Raw genomic sequence first — 12,404 nt, 5'->3', positions numbered from 1 at the left:
TTTTTGTATATTGAATCGAGGCTCATGAAAGAGCTAACATTGATTTCACAAACAAATCAACCAGACAAACAAAATATATCAAAAGAGGGAGCAGAAAGGACATGGACACGTATCGTATTTATTTATTATTTATCGTATTTTATCGTATTTTTCTTAATGATTTTTATAATTTTTTTTTAATTTTAATTAATTTTAATTTTAATTAATTTTAATTTTAATAATTTTAAATTTTTAATTTTTTATAATTTTTATAATTTTTTATATATTTTTTTATAATTTATATATATTTATTTATTTATTTATCGGTATCGTCTTTTATAAGGACATGGGTTGAATCCCTGCTTGAGAGAATGCCAACCCCCTCCCCGCCATCACGGTCGTCTCTCCAACTCACAATCCCATGAGATGTGCGGAAAGGACGACCCAAAACCAATCATCTTCTTTTTGATTCGTATATAAACATCATTAAAAGTAAATAATGACCTCGGCCAAAGTTCAAACGACGTGGGTTTAATCTCTACATGAGAGAATTCCACATAGCTATTTGGGCGGTGTATACGCTAACAGATCGCTGTCTCCATCGATCTTGCCAAGGCCGTAACACCTATCGGCTCAAAATCCTTTTATCTGTTGACTTGGTAGTTTTTACAATGAAGGAAACATTAACAATGTTGTTAAAAGTTTATTTTGTGACTAAATTGTGATTGGAGTTATGTTGTTTGGAATGAAAAAAGATATCGAGTTCAAGTAAATGACGACATGCCGTGATGGTATCTACTTTCTAAACGTGAACTTCGCGGATCACCATATGATCCACCACGCGGTAACGCGGGGTGCCCCGTGATTTTTAATCATTTTACATAATTAATTAATCTATTTTAGGGGGAGGGTAACCCGGCTTCGTGTGATAGGAAAATCCTCTGTGTCCCCATCCTTTGTGTCACAAAGGATTTTCCTATCACCCGAACCCACGGGGCAATCCGGGTTACCGCATGGTGGATCATATGCAGATTCGCCACGGACCCACGATTGATGGTTCTACACGTGAAGGTACCCATTTGTTTGCGAACAGGTATGTTTTTCATGGAAATCCTTCACGAACTTGCTGTCCATGTCTGACGTGCGACTGAAGGTGCCACAGGAATGTGGAATTTATTGGTTTCATGCTTTAGCATTCGCCATATCTGCATTGCCTGTTTGCTTCTGGCCACCCACCCATGCGTAGCATGGGTATCTCACTAGTTTCTTTAACTCACCCCCAGGTGACAGTGTATCCGCAACTGCAATCACAGGTAACACAGCACTGACTAGTCCTAATATCAAACCAATTTACCCAATATCACCAAATAGGGAGATATTGATCAACACTCCAATTTTTTTTTTTTGTTTGTATACAACATCGAGGCTCGTGTAAGAGCTAACATTAATTACAAAAGAAACAAACGGACACATAAGACGAAATAAAGGGAGTGGGAGACAAGATGGGGAGAGAGGGGGAAGCACACAAATACAACATTTGAGAGCAGGGACATCGAGAGATCTGTGGGAGGGAGAGGGCATGGGGGGGGGGGAGGAGGCGTGGAAAAGGGGGTGGGGGTGGGAGAGGTAAAAAAAAAACACATGGACACTGCTAGGCCTTCCAGGAAAGAAGTCGGTATTTCAGAAAAGTGGACCTGGGGTGAATTAACGGGGGTCGAAAAGATCAAGGTTTGGGATGGGGGAAGATAAGAGATGAAAAACTATTCTGATGTGAAAACACAACTATTGTACTGAATGATCAATCGGATTTTTCTGCAGCCATTATAGTGGGGGCACGGCAGGCCATTGGCCATCTCGTCAGAGCACAACTAGTGACAGGGCAAACAGTGCTATGCTGAACACATGCACTGTACTAGCCTGTTACAAACATACCAATGACATGTTATCACCAAGGGCAGCAAACCTTCCCATCATTTTAGTACGTTTAAATGAACAGCCATCTGGAAATCGTTCTGGCGGAACAGTGTGATAAATTGCAAGATGGCACGAGATAGCGAACCGCATTATGTGAAACACAAGGACACTTATTTTAGAAAGACACAGAAAAAAAGTGCACATTCATACAAGGTATCAAACCTGTAATTTGTCATAAAAGGTATCAATTCACACAAGGTATCAACAAAAACAGAAAACATAAAACTTGATCTTGAAACAACAATACAAGAGCTAGACAACAAAGCATCATACAAATACCTCAGAGTGGAAGAGGGCCACCAAATATATTAAACAAAACAAATGCACAAAACAATCGCCATAGAATACCTACATAGAACGAAGCTGATCCTGAAAACATACCTCTCCCCAAGAAACAAAATCAAAGCCATAAACCAGCTCGCAGTACCAGTTCCAATATTGCTGCGGAATAATAAACTGGGCCCGATCAGAAATCAACAAGTTAGACATCAAAACATGAAAACTCCTTACCATCCACAAAATGATTTACAAAAACCAGTGCATCCCGAGAATGTACCTGCCGAGACGAAATGGAAGTAGTGGCCTGATTGAGCTCAACCAAATCCACAGAATGAAAACTATAGGATTGGCCAAATACATGAAAAGCTCAACCGGCTACCAAATCTAATTTGTATACAAACACAAAAACAGTAAGCAACCGCCGAAAGGTATCCCTAACCCACGTATAATTTTTTCCCCCAAATACAGGTGCAAAAAGAAGATGTCACACAATAAACCAAAATGACAACAAATACAGCCCCAACAATTGCAGTGACTACAAAAGAAAAATATAAACAGGAGCATCAACGAATGTACACCAACAACTGGGAAAACAATAAGAGCAGGAAAGTACATTTTATTTTTAAAAAAAGAAAGAAAAAAAAAAGTTGGACACATTGCGGATAGACAAAGAAGGAGCACTGGAATGGCTAAGAAGACGTCAGCTCAACTGGTACGGAGAACGAATGATAATTAATGCCCAAGACCAAGGACATCACACCAATGGCTTTAAAAAGATGACAGAACTCAGTCAATCGGACAAGTGTAGGTTCTGCAAGGTCGAAACAGAAAGCGCGAGTCACCACCTATCGGGATGTAAAAACCTCATGTCAGAGCAGCTGTACACACAAAGGCACAACAGGGTATGTAGAGTAAGTAATCCACTGGCACATCTGCAGAAACTTCAATATCCCAGTTCCACAAAACTCATGGAAACATTAACCAAAAGCAATCATTGAAAACAAGGACAGAACGCTCACGTATGACCGGACATAACACTGAGGTAAAAGAAGAAAATGATTGAGCTGTCAGTACCCAGCGATTTTGGCCTAAATAATGCAGAAATCAAGAAAATGACCAAATACCAAGACCTCAAGAATGAAATGAAAAGTTCATGGAAACTGAAGAGCACCAAAATTGTACCAGTGATTATTGGTGCAACGGGAATGATAAAGAAGAACCTTAAACAGAGATTTTTAAAACCATCCCTGGGAATATTACCACAAAAACTGCAGTTGGAAGCTGCAACATCCTGGAAAAAAGCCCTCGGAACAAAACTTTAAGAACAGGAAAACTTCATGGCTTGATCCATGAATTGTGATCCCTTAACAAAATGGAGGTGGATGCTTCGAGCTCTGGGAGTACTCCATTTCACCTTCAAAAACACACAAATGTAGATAATATCCAAAGAGACAACACACACACACACACACACACACACACACACACACACACACACACACACACACACACACACACACACACACACACACACACACACACACAATGACCAGGGATTATCAATAATATCAACAATATCACTATATCTCATGACTACATTGCACATGCTAACACCAATCTCATCCATTCTTTCATAAGGATACCTTGATGTAACGACCTGCCCTGATCCCAGCCTCCAGCACGTCCACAGGTAGGTGTTCTGCAAACTCTCGCTTTCTCCCTCTACAGCTCTCAACTTCCTTAGTAATTAGAGCTTGGTGCAGGGAGCCCAGGAACTCAGAAGCCTCTGGCACATCAGGCCAGAAACTCTCCAGATACACCTGCCAAGAATAAAATTAATAATACAAGGCATTTGACACCTTTGTTTTCCTATAGAGATAAACATTCTCATTGTTGTTATTTCGTATGCACCAAAGCTGCTGGTTGCATCATTTTCTGGAAGCGTGGCTGTACCGCTGATAGTGACGCAGTGCCTACTGATACAGTGACGCAGTGCCCACTGATACAGTGATACAGTGCCTACTGATGCAGTGATACAGTGCCTACTGATACAGTGCTACAGTGCCTACTGAGGCAGTGATATAGTGCCTACTGATGCAGTGATACAGTGCCTACTGATACAGTGATACAGTGCCTACTGATACAGTGATACAGTGCCTACTGAGGCAGTGATACAGTGCCTACTGATACAGTGATACAGTGCCTACTGAGGCAGTGATACAGTGCCTACTGAGGCAGTGATACAGTGCCTACTGAGGCAGTGATACAGTGCCTACTGATGCAGTGATACAGTGCCTACTGATGCAGTGATACAGTGCCTACTGGTGCAATGATACAGTGCCTACTGATACAGTGATACAGTGCCTACTGATACAGTGATACAGTACCGACTGATGCAATGATACAGTGATACAGTGCCTACTGATACAGTGATACAGTGCCTACTGAGGCAGTGATACAGTGCCTTGTAGCGGATACCGCTGGGTGTACACAATCGCCTTGCACCTGCCAGGACGCGGCCAGGGCGCAATCGCCATGCCGGGCTCGTCCGGACGGGTCCAGACGCGCCTCTCCCGGGCATGCCCGGACTTGCTGTTCCCGGGCCCGCCCGAACCTCCCGGGCACGCCCGGTCTCATCTTTCCCGGGCATGCCCGCTCTCGCCTTTCCAGGGCTCGCCCAGAGCGTCCGGGCATGCCCGCTCTCGCCTTTCCAGGGCTCGCCCAGAGCGTCCGGGCATGCCCGCTCTCGCCTTTCCAGGGCTCGCCCAGAGCGTCCGGGCATGCCCGCTCTCGCCTTTCCAGGGCTCGCCCAGAGCGCCCGGGCACGCCCAGCCTCGCCTTTCCAAGGCTCGCCCAGGATGCCCGGGCAGGTCCAGACTCGCCTTTCCAGGACTCGCCCTTGACACCCGGGCATGCCCGGTCTCGCTTTTCCCGGGCAAACGCTCCGGCATAAATGTGTATATATATTGCTGCCCGATAAACGGGCTTTTCAGAGTACCCGAGTTCGATACGTGCAATAAAGCAACTCGGACGAATTTCCGTCTTTGGTCGCGTCAATCCTTTCGACTCGCGTTGGAGCACAGCTCCTTCATTGGTGACCCCGAACATGGACACGGCAGTGGCTCTTAAACTGCCTACCTTCTGGGAGGCTCACGCGGCTGTTTGGTTCGCCCAGGCGGACTCCCAGTTCGCCCTGCGAGGCATCACCGCCGACGACACCCGCTTCCACCATGTCGTGGCAGCGCTCGGCTCCGCCACCGCGGCCCGCGCCCTGAGCCTCCTCGAGCGCCCGCCAGCTGCTGACAAGTATGACGCGATTAAGACGCTCCTCCTCGACGCTTTCGCCCTCTCACCGGCGGCATGCGCACGGCACCTGCTCGACCTGCCCAAGCTCGGCGACACGCGCCCGTCCGAGCGCATGGACTACATGCTCTCGTTGCTCGGTGAGCACTCTCCGGATTTTCTGTTCCGCGAGCTGTTCCTTCGCCAGCTGCCTAACCCGGTACGCCTCGCCCTGGCTGGCACGTCGATCACGGATCCCCGCGCCCTCGCCAGGGAAGCCGACAAGATCTCCTCGGCGGGCCAGCACATCGGCGCGGCTACCTGGAGCCCGTCGCCGTCCGAGGCGACGCACACGACGCCCGAGCGCCCTGCGCGGTTGGAGGCAGAGCTGCCGGTGCAACTGGCGGCCGCCCCGCCGCACCGACCGCTTCCAACACGACGGCAGGGGCCTCCACCTGACCAGGCGTGGTGTTATTACCATGCCAGATTCGGACACAAGGCTCGGACATGCTGACCCCCGTGCACTTTCGGCAAGTCGGGAAACGGCCGGGCCGGCGTTCATTACCAGCCATGAGCGCCGGCCACTCGGGCAACTTGCTTTTTATTACGGACAAAGCGTCCGGGCGGCGTTTCCTGTGTGACACCGGCGCCCAACTGAGCGTCATACCCGCCTCCGAGCAGGACAGGCGGAACGCCATTTGCGGCCCCTCTTTGGTCGCTGCTAATGGATCGGCCATACGCACTTTCGGCCCGCGCACCGTCACCCTCTGCTTCGGCAGCCAGCGCTTTCAGTGGACCTTTGTGACCGCCAGCGTCCCCATGGCTTTGCTGGGCGCCGACTTCCTCTGCGCGCACGGGCTGCTGGTCGACGTCAAACGACGTCGCCTTGTCAACGCCGAGACCTTCAGCTCCCTGGCGTGTACGATGAGCAGCTCCGCGCCGACCGAACTGGCATGCGCCCTCCCGACGGCGAACGAGTTCGCTCGCCTGCTCGCGGAATTCCCGGCCCTCACGTGGCCGACGTTTTCGGCCGTCGCAGTGCGACATGGGATCGAGCACCACATACCCACTACGGGCCCGCCGGTCTACGCCAGGGCCCGCCGCCTCGACCCGGCCAAGCTCGCCGTGGCAAAGGCCGAGTTCGACGCGTTGGAGCGCCTCGGCATCGTGCGGCGCTCCGATAGCGCGTGGGCCTCACCACTGCACATCGTGCCAAAGCCGGGAGGCGGATGGCGCCCGTGTGGCGACTACTGCCGCTTCAATGACGCTACCACCCCCGACAGGTACCCGATCCCGCACATCCAGGACCTTTCCGCCCGTTTGGCGGGACGGGTCATATTTTCAAAAATCGACCTGATACGGGGATACCACCAGGTACCTGTCCGGCCGGCCGACGTCCCGAAGACTGCCGTCATCACGCCGTTCGGCCTATTCGAATTTTTGAGGATGCCGTTTGGCCTCAAGAACGCGGCCCAGGCGTTCCAACGCTTGATGGACGGCATGCTGCGCGACCTGCCATTTCTTTTCGTCTATCTGGACGACATCCTTGTCGCCAGCACGTCCCGCGCCGAGCACCTCCTCCACCTCCGAACACTGTTCGGTCGCCTCAGTGAGCACGGCTTAATTGTCAACCCGGCCAAATGCCACTTCGGCACGACGACCGTTGACTTTTTGGGCCACCGCATCACCAAGACCGGGGCCGTGCCGCTGCCGACCAAGGTCGAGGCCATCACCACGTTCCCGCGTCCCCGCTCCATCAAGGCCCTTCAAGAGTTCCTCGGCATGGTGAATTTTTATCACCGATTCGTGCCCCGCACTGCTCAGCTCATGCGGCCCCTTTACGAGGCCCTCCGGGGCAAGCCGGCCAAGCATGACATCGTCTGGTCCGCGGCCATGGACGCGGCATTCACGAGCGCAAAGCGGGCCCTCGCCGATGCAACGCTGCTGGCTCACCCGGTGCTCAACGCGCCCATCGCCCTCACTATGGACGCCTCCAACTACGCGGTGGGCGCCGTCCATGAACAATGGGTGGATGGGGTTTGGCAGCCACTCACTTTTTTCAGCCGGCAACTCTGGCCGAACGAGTTAAAATACAGCACGTTCGACCGCAAGCTCCTCGGTCTATTCCTGGCCGTTCGCCATTTCCACCACCTCCTGGAGGGCCGCCCGTTCATGGCTTTCGTCGACCACAAGCCATTGGTTTACGCAATGGCCAAAGTCACAGAGCCGTGGTCGGCCCGCCAGCAGCGCCACCTCTCCGCCGTGTCGGAATTTACCACGGACATCCGGCACGTCGCCGGCAAAGACAACGCCGTGGCCGACTGTCTTTCTCGGGCCAGCGCGAACGCGGTCCACCTCGGCATGGACTTCGCGCTCATGGCGGCCGACCAGACCACCGACGCCACGGTGCAGGCCCTCCGGGCAGCGGACACGGGCCTCCGCCTGGCCGACATCCCCTTCGCGGACACTGTCCTGCTCTGCGACGTCTCCCAGGGCCAGCCTCGCCCCATCGTGCCCGTTACCTGGCAGCGCCGCATCTTCGCCTCCATCCACGGCCTTTCTCACCCGGGCCGGAAAGCTTCTCAGAAGCTGGTGTCGGAGCGTTTCGTCTGGCACGGCCTTCGACGGGACGTCCGCGACTGGGCCAACGCCTGCACGGCCTGCCAGCGGGCCAAGGTCCACCGCCACACCCAGGCCCCGTTGGCACCTTTCACCGTGCCTGAACGGCGTTTCGACCACGTCCACGTGGACCTGGTGGGTCCCCTGCCCCCTTCGCGGGGGTTCACCCACCTGACCACCAGGTGGCCGGAGGCCGTGCCCCTCACCTCCACCACCACCGCCGACGTGGCGCAGGCATTCATCGCCACCTGGGTCGCGCGCTTCGGCACACCGGCGGACATCTCGTCCGACCGCGGCCCACAGTTCACGTCCGAACTTTGGGGCGCGGTCGCCCGCTCGTTGGGGGTCACTCTGCACCGCACCACGGCCTACCACCCCCAAGCCAACGGGTTGTGCGAGCGGTTTCACCGCTCCATGAAGGCCGCACTCATGGCCGGCCTTCAGGACGACGGTTGGGCCGACCGGCTGCCGTGGGTCCTTTTGGGCCTCCGCACGGCCCCCAAGGAGGACCTCCGGGCGTCCGCCACCGAGCTCGTCTACGGCCAGCCGCTCCGCGTCCCGGGCGAGTTCGTGCCCGACGCTACCAGTCCCTGGTCCGCCGCACGCCAGCGCTCGGACCTCCAGGAGGCCGCCCGACGATTTGCCCCCGTGCCAACGTCCCGCCACGGTGGCCCCCAGTCCTACGTCCCCCTGGCGCTTCACACAGCGGAGTACGTCTTTGTGCGTCATGACGCACACCGGGGGCCACTCCGGCCGCCGTACGACGGGCCCTTCCGGGTCCTGCGACGGGGCGACAAGTCATTCATCGTCGACTTCGGCGGCCGGTCGGACCGGATTTCTGTGGACCGCCTCAAACCGGCGCACGTGGACGTCGACCGACCACGACGGTTGGCCCTTCCTCCGCGGCGAGGCCGCCCCCCGTCCACAGTTCCCCCCGCTCGACCACCCACCACCACATAGGACCCCCCACCCCCCCACGACCCTCCAGGGGTCGCTTCGGCCGGGTCATCCGGACCCCCCTTAAATTGACCCTGCCGGTGCAGGTCGATTCTGGAGGGGCGTGTGTAGCGGTTACCGCTGGGTGTACACAATCGCCTTGCACCTGCCAGGACGCGGCCAGGGCACAATCGCCATGCCGGGCTCGTCCGGACGGGCCCAGACGCGCCTCTCCCGGGCATGCCCGGACTCGCTGTTCCCAGGCTCGCCCGAACCTCCCGGGCACGCCCGGTCTCGTCTTTCCCGGGCATGCCCGCTCTCGCCTTTCCAGGGCTCGCCCAGAACGCCCGGGCATGCCCGCTCTCGCCTTTCCAGGGCTCGCCCAGAGCGTCCGGGCATGCCCGCTCTCGCCTTTCCAGGGCTCGCCCAGAGCGTCCGGGCATGCCCGCTCTCGCCTTTCCAGGGCTCGCCCAGAGCGCCCGGGCACGCCCAGCCTCGCCTTTCCAAGGCTCGCCCAGGATGCCCGGGCAGGTCCAGACTCGCCTTTCCAGGACTCGCCCTTGACACCCGGGCATGCCCGGTCTCGCTTTTCCCGGGCAAACGCTCCGGCATAAATGTGTATATATATTGCTGCCCGATAAACGGGGTTTTCAGAGTACCCGAGTTTGATACGTGCAATAAAGCAACTCCGACGAATTTCCGTCTTTGGTCGCGTCAATCCTTTCGACTCGCGTTGGAGCACAGCTCCTTCAGCCTACTGATACAGTGATACAGTGCCTACTGAGGCAGTGATACAGTGCCTACTGAGGCAGTGATACAGTGCCTACTGATGCAGTGATACAGTGCCTACTGATGCAGTGATACAGTGCCTACTGATGCAGTGATACAGTGCCTACTGATGCAGTGATACAGTGCCTACTGATGCAGTGATACAGTGCCGACTGATGCAGTGATAGTGCCTACTGATGCAGTGATACAGTGCCGACTGATGCAGTGATACAGTACCGACTGATGCAATGATACAGTGATACAGTGATACAGTGCATCAGAGATGAGAATTTGGGCTTTATTCATCACTTATTTATGCATAATCCCAAAAAGCTATGAAAACCTTGCACATTTACAAGTGCCTGCACAGAGCACACCCATATTTGTCCACTAATGTGAGCTCCATTTGAAGTCTCATAATATTGCTTACCAACATACCTTACTATTGAAAAATACAATAAACTATTCAACAGGTGCTTTCTTATTCAACGCCATGCTATCCCTTGTCACCTCCAAGATTAATTCGACACAAAAAGAGACGTTACAAACAGTAAACCTGAAAATAACCTTGATGAAAGGGTTACAGTAACCAATCATTATAAAGAGATTGGGCAGGAAAAAGCATCACCTGAAAAGGGACAACATAAACACCTTCAGTGGCGGATCCATACTTCTCAACTACTGCAGGGTCAACTGTTACCATGACAACTGGGATTCTCTTGGAGAGATGCTTGTGGTACCAAACAGCTGCATGGTAGACCGATCTGAAACACCACAAAAGCAAGTTTGAAAACATGTGAAAACAAAATATTTATTATTCTTAGTAGCCAACATTAAATATCCTACATTAGACACATATAGGTACAAATAATCTGTCGTCATCAATGTAAAGTATTTATTACGCAAGGTACGCGTGCATGTCCACACAGAATCCATTAGTTGACGGTCAAAAAATGATTGGCCGATGTCCACTGCACACGTCCGATTGTACGTTCTACTAAATCATACCTTAAAAACAGCTGGCAGGAAATGGACAGGTATAGCTATAATTTCAATACAACTTCAAAAAATGATTTTATAATCCTCACGGTTAATTAGTTTAGTGTGTCTCATGCACAACACCCAATTTTTTAAAAATAGATATCGCCACAGACAAGGCATACAGTCACTCTAGGTAAGGGGATAAGAGAAGGTTAGAAAAATATAAGGATAAAGCAAAAAAACAACAACAAAAAAACAAACAAAAAAACATGCAAGACACCGGAAGTAGCAGAGGTCGGGTAAAATGCGATAAAACCTCAAAGATGAAGGAAGTATGAATTGACTTTCCTCTTGAAGTAAATCGTAGTATAATGGGAAGCATGTTACAGGTGGTGAATTCCAGAGCGAGACAGCACGAATGATAAAACTATCTGCATAGCCTTTCGTTCTGCACTTTGGATCAGCGAGAGTGTATGGGTGAGCAGAGATGGCAAACCGAGTTTTGCGTCCAAACACTCGTATGGGAGGAACCAAGTTAGAAAGTCCAACAGCACATTTGCCATGAAAATATCTGTCGAACAAACCAGGAGTGGCCATCGACCTACGGTGAGAGAGTGGTTGAAGAGTTGAACCCATCTCCACACCAACCAGGTTCACTATGCGTTCCTGGGGCCTATCAAGTAAAGATAAGTGGCAAGCTGGTGCTCCAGCCAAAAGGTGACAACAGTACTCCATGAGGGGACGTGTAGTTGCCTTATACAGGTACAAAATGGCCTCGGGAGGTAAATACCTCTGCGCTCGATAAAGACAACCAACTCGCTTGGAAGCACTCTTAGCAATTCCAGAAATGTACTTATCCCAACGGAGGTTAGAAGACATGTCCAGACCAAGGAGCGGAAGCTCTGATGATTCTGTTAAGGTTGAAGATCCTATGTGCACAGAAGGGAAAGACCTGTTTCTAGAACGAGATATGGACAACAGTTTAATTTTCTTTGCATTGAAGGTTACCAGCCAGTCGTGGCTCCACTTCATCACATTCTCCAAATCATTGTCCAGAGAAACTCCAACCTCATTACGAGTGGCATTGAGTGAATCAGCAGATGCACAGTAGAGTGAGGAATCACCAGCACACATGGCTAGCTGAGACAGAACATTATCAGGAAGATCATTGATATAAACAAGGAAAGAACAATGTGGGAACAAGGACAGAACCCTGTGGAACACCAGAATTGATGGAGCAAGTCGGAGAAGACTGACCCTGAAGTTTCACCTTCATCTTGTGATTTGTAAGGAAAGCTGAGATGATTGAATGCATCACTCCAGATACACCATATGACTGAAGCTTGTGGAGCAGACCCCTGTGCCAAACTTTATTAAAGGCATTTGAGATATCCAAAGCAACTAATCGAGCTTCACCCTTGAGCTCCAATGCCCTGTTGAGATGATATGTAATTAAGGATAGCATATCACCTGTAGAGCGAGAATAGTGAAGGCCATACTGGCAGTCAGTGAGATGTTCATTGTCCTCCAGATGGCTGAGAAGTTGTTCATTAATGAACCATTCAAATACCTTACTTATTACAGGA

General features: G+C 51.7%; 1 protein-coding gene across 2 annotated transcripts in view; it reads right to left on the bottom strand.

The window, feature by feature from the left end:
* The window catches only part of DIS3L (DIS3 like exosome 3'-5' exoribonuclease), a 247,804-nt gene that overhangs the window by 143,547 nt on the left and 91,853 nt on the right, over positions 1–12,404 (bottom strand). For both annotated transcript variants that reach the window (XM_068107004.2, XM_068107003.2), the window contains exons 4-5: positions 10,466–10,601; positions 3,876–4,052 (exon numbers count right to left, since the gene is read on the bottom strand). In XM_068107004.2, coding sequence (XP_067963105.1) covers positions 3,876–4,052; positions 10,466–10,601 — 313 coding nt within the window. The remainder of the gene's footprint in view (positions 1–3,875; positions 4,053–10,465; positions 10,602–12,404) is intronic.

Source organism: Myxine glutinosa, chromosome 2 (assembly GCF_964187855.1).
Source record: "Myxine glutinosa chromosome 2, kmMyxGlut1.1, whole genome shotgun sequence".
In the NCBI taxonomy this organism is placed as follows: domain Eukaryota; kingdom Metazoa; phylum Chordata; class Myxini; order Myxiniformes; family Myxinidae; genus Myxine; species Myxine glutinosa.
This window is presented reverse-complemented; position numbering and strand designations above follow the sequence as displayed.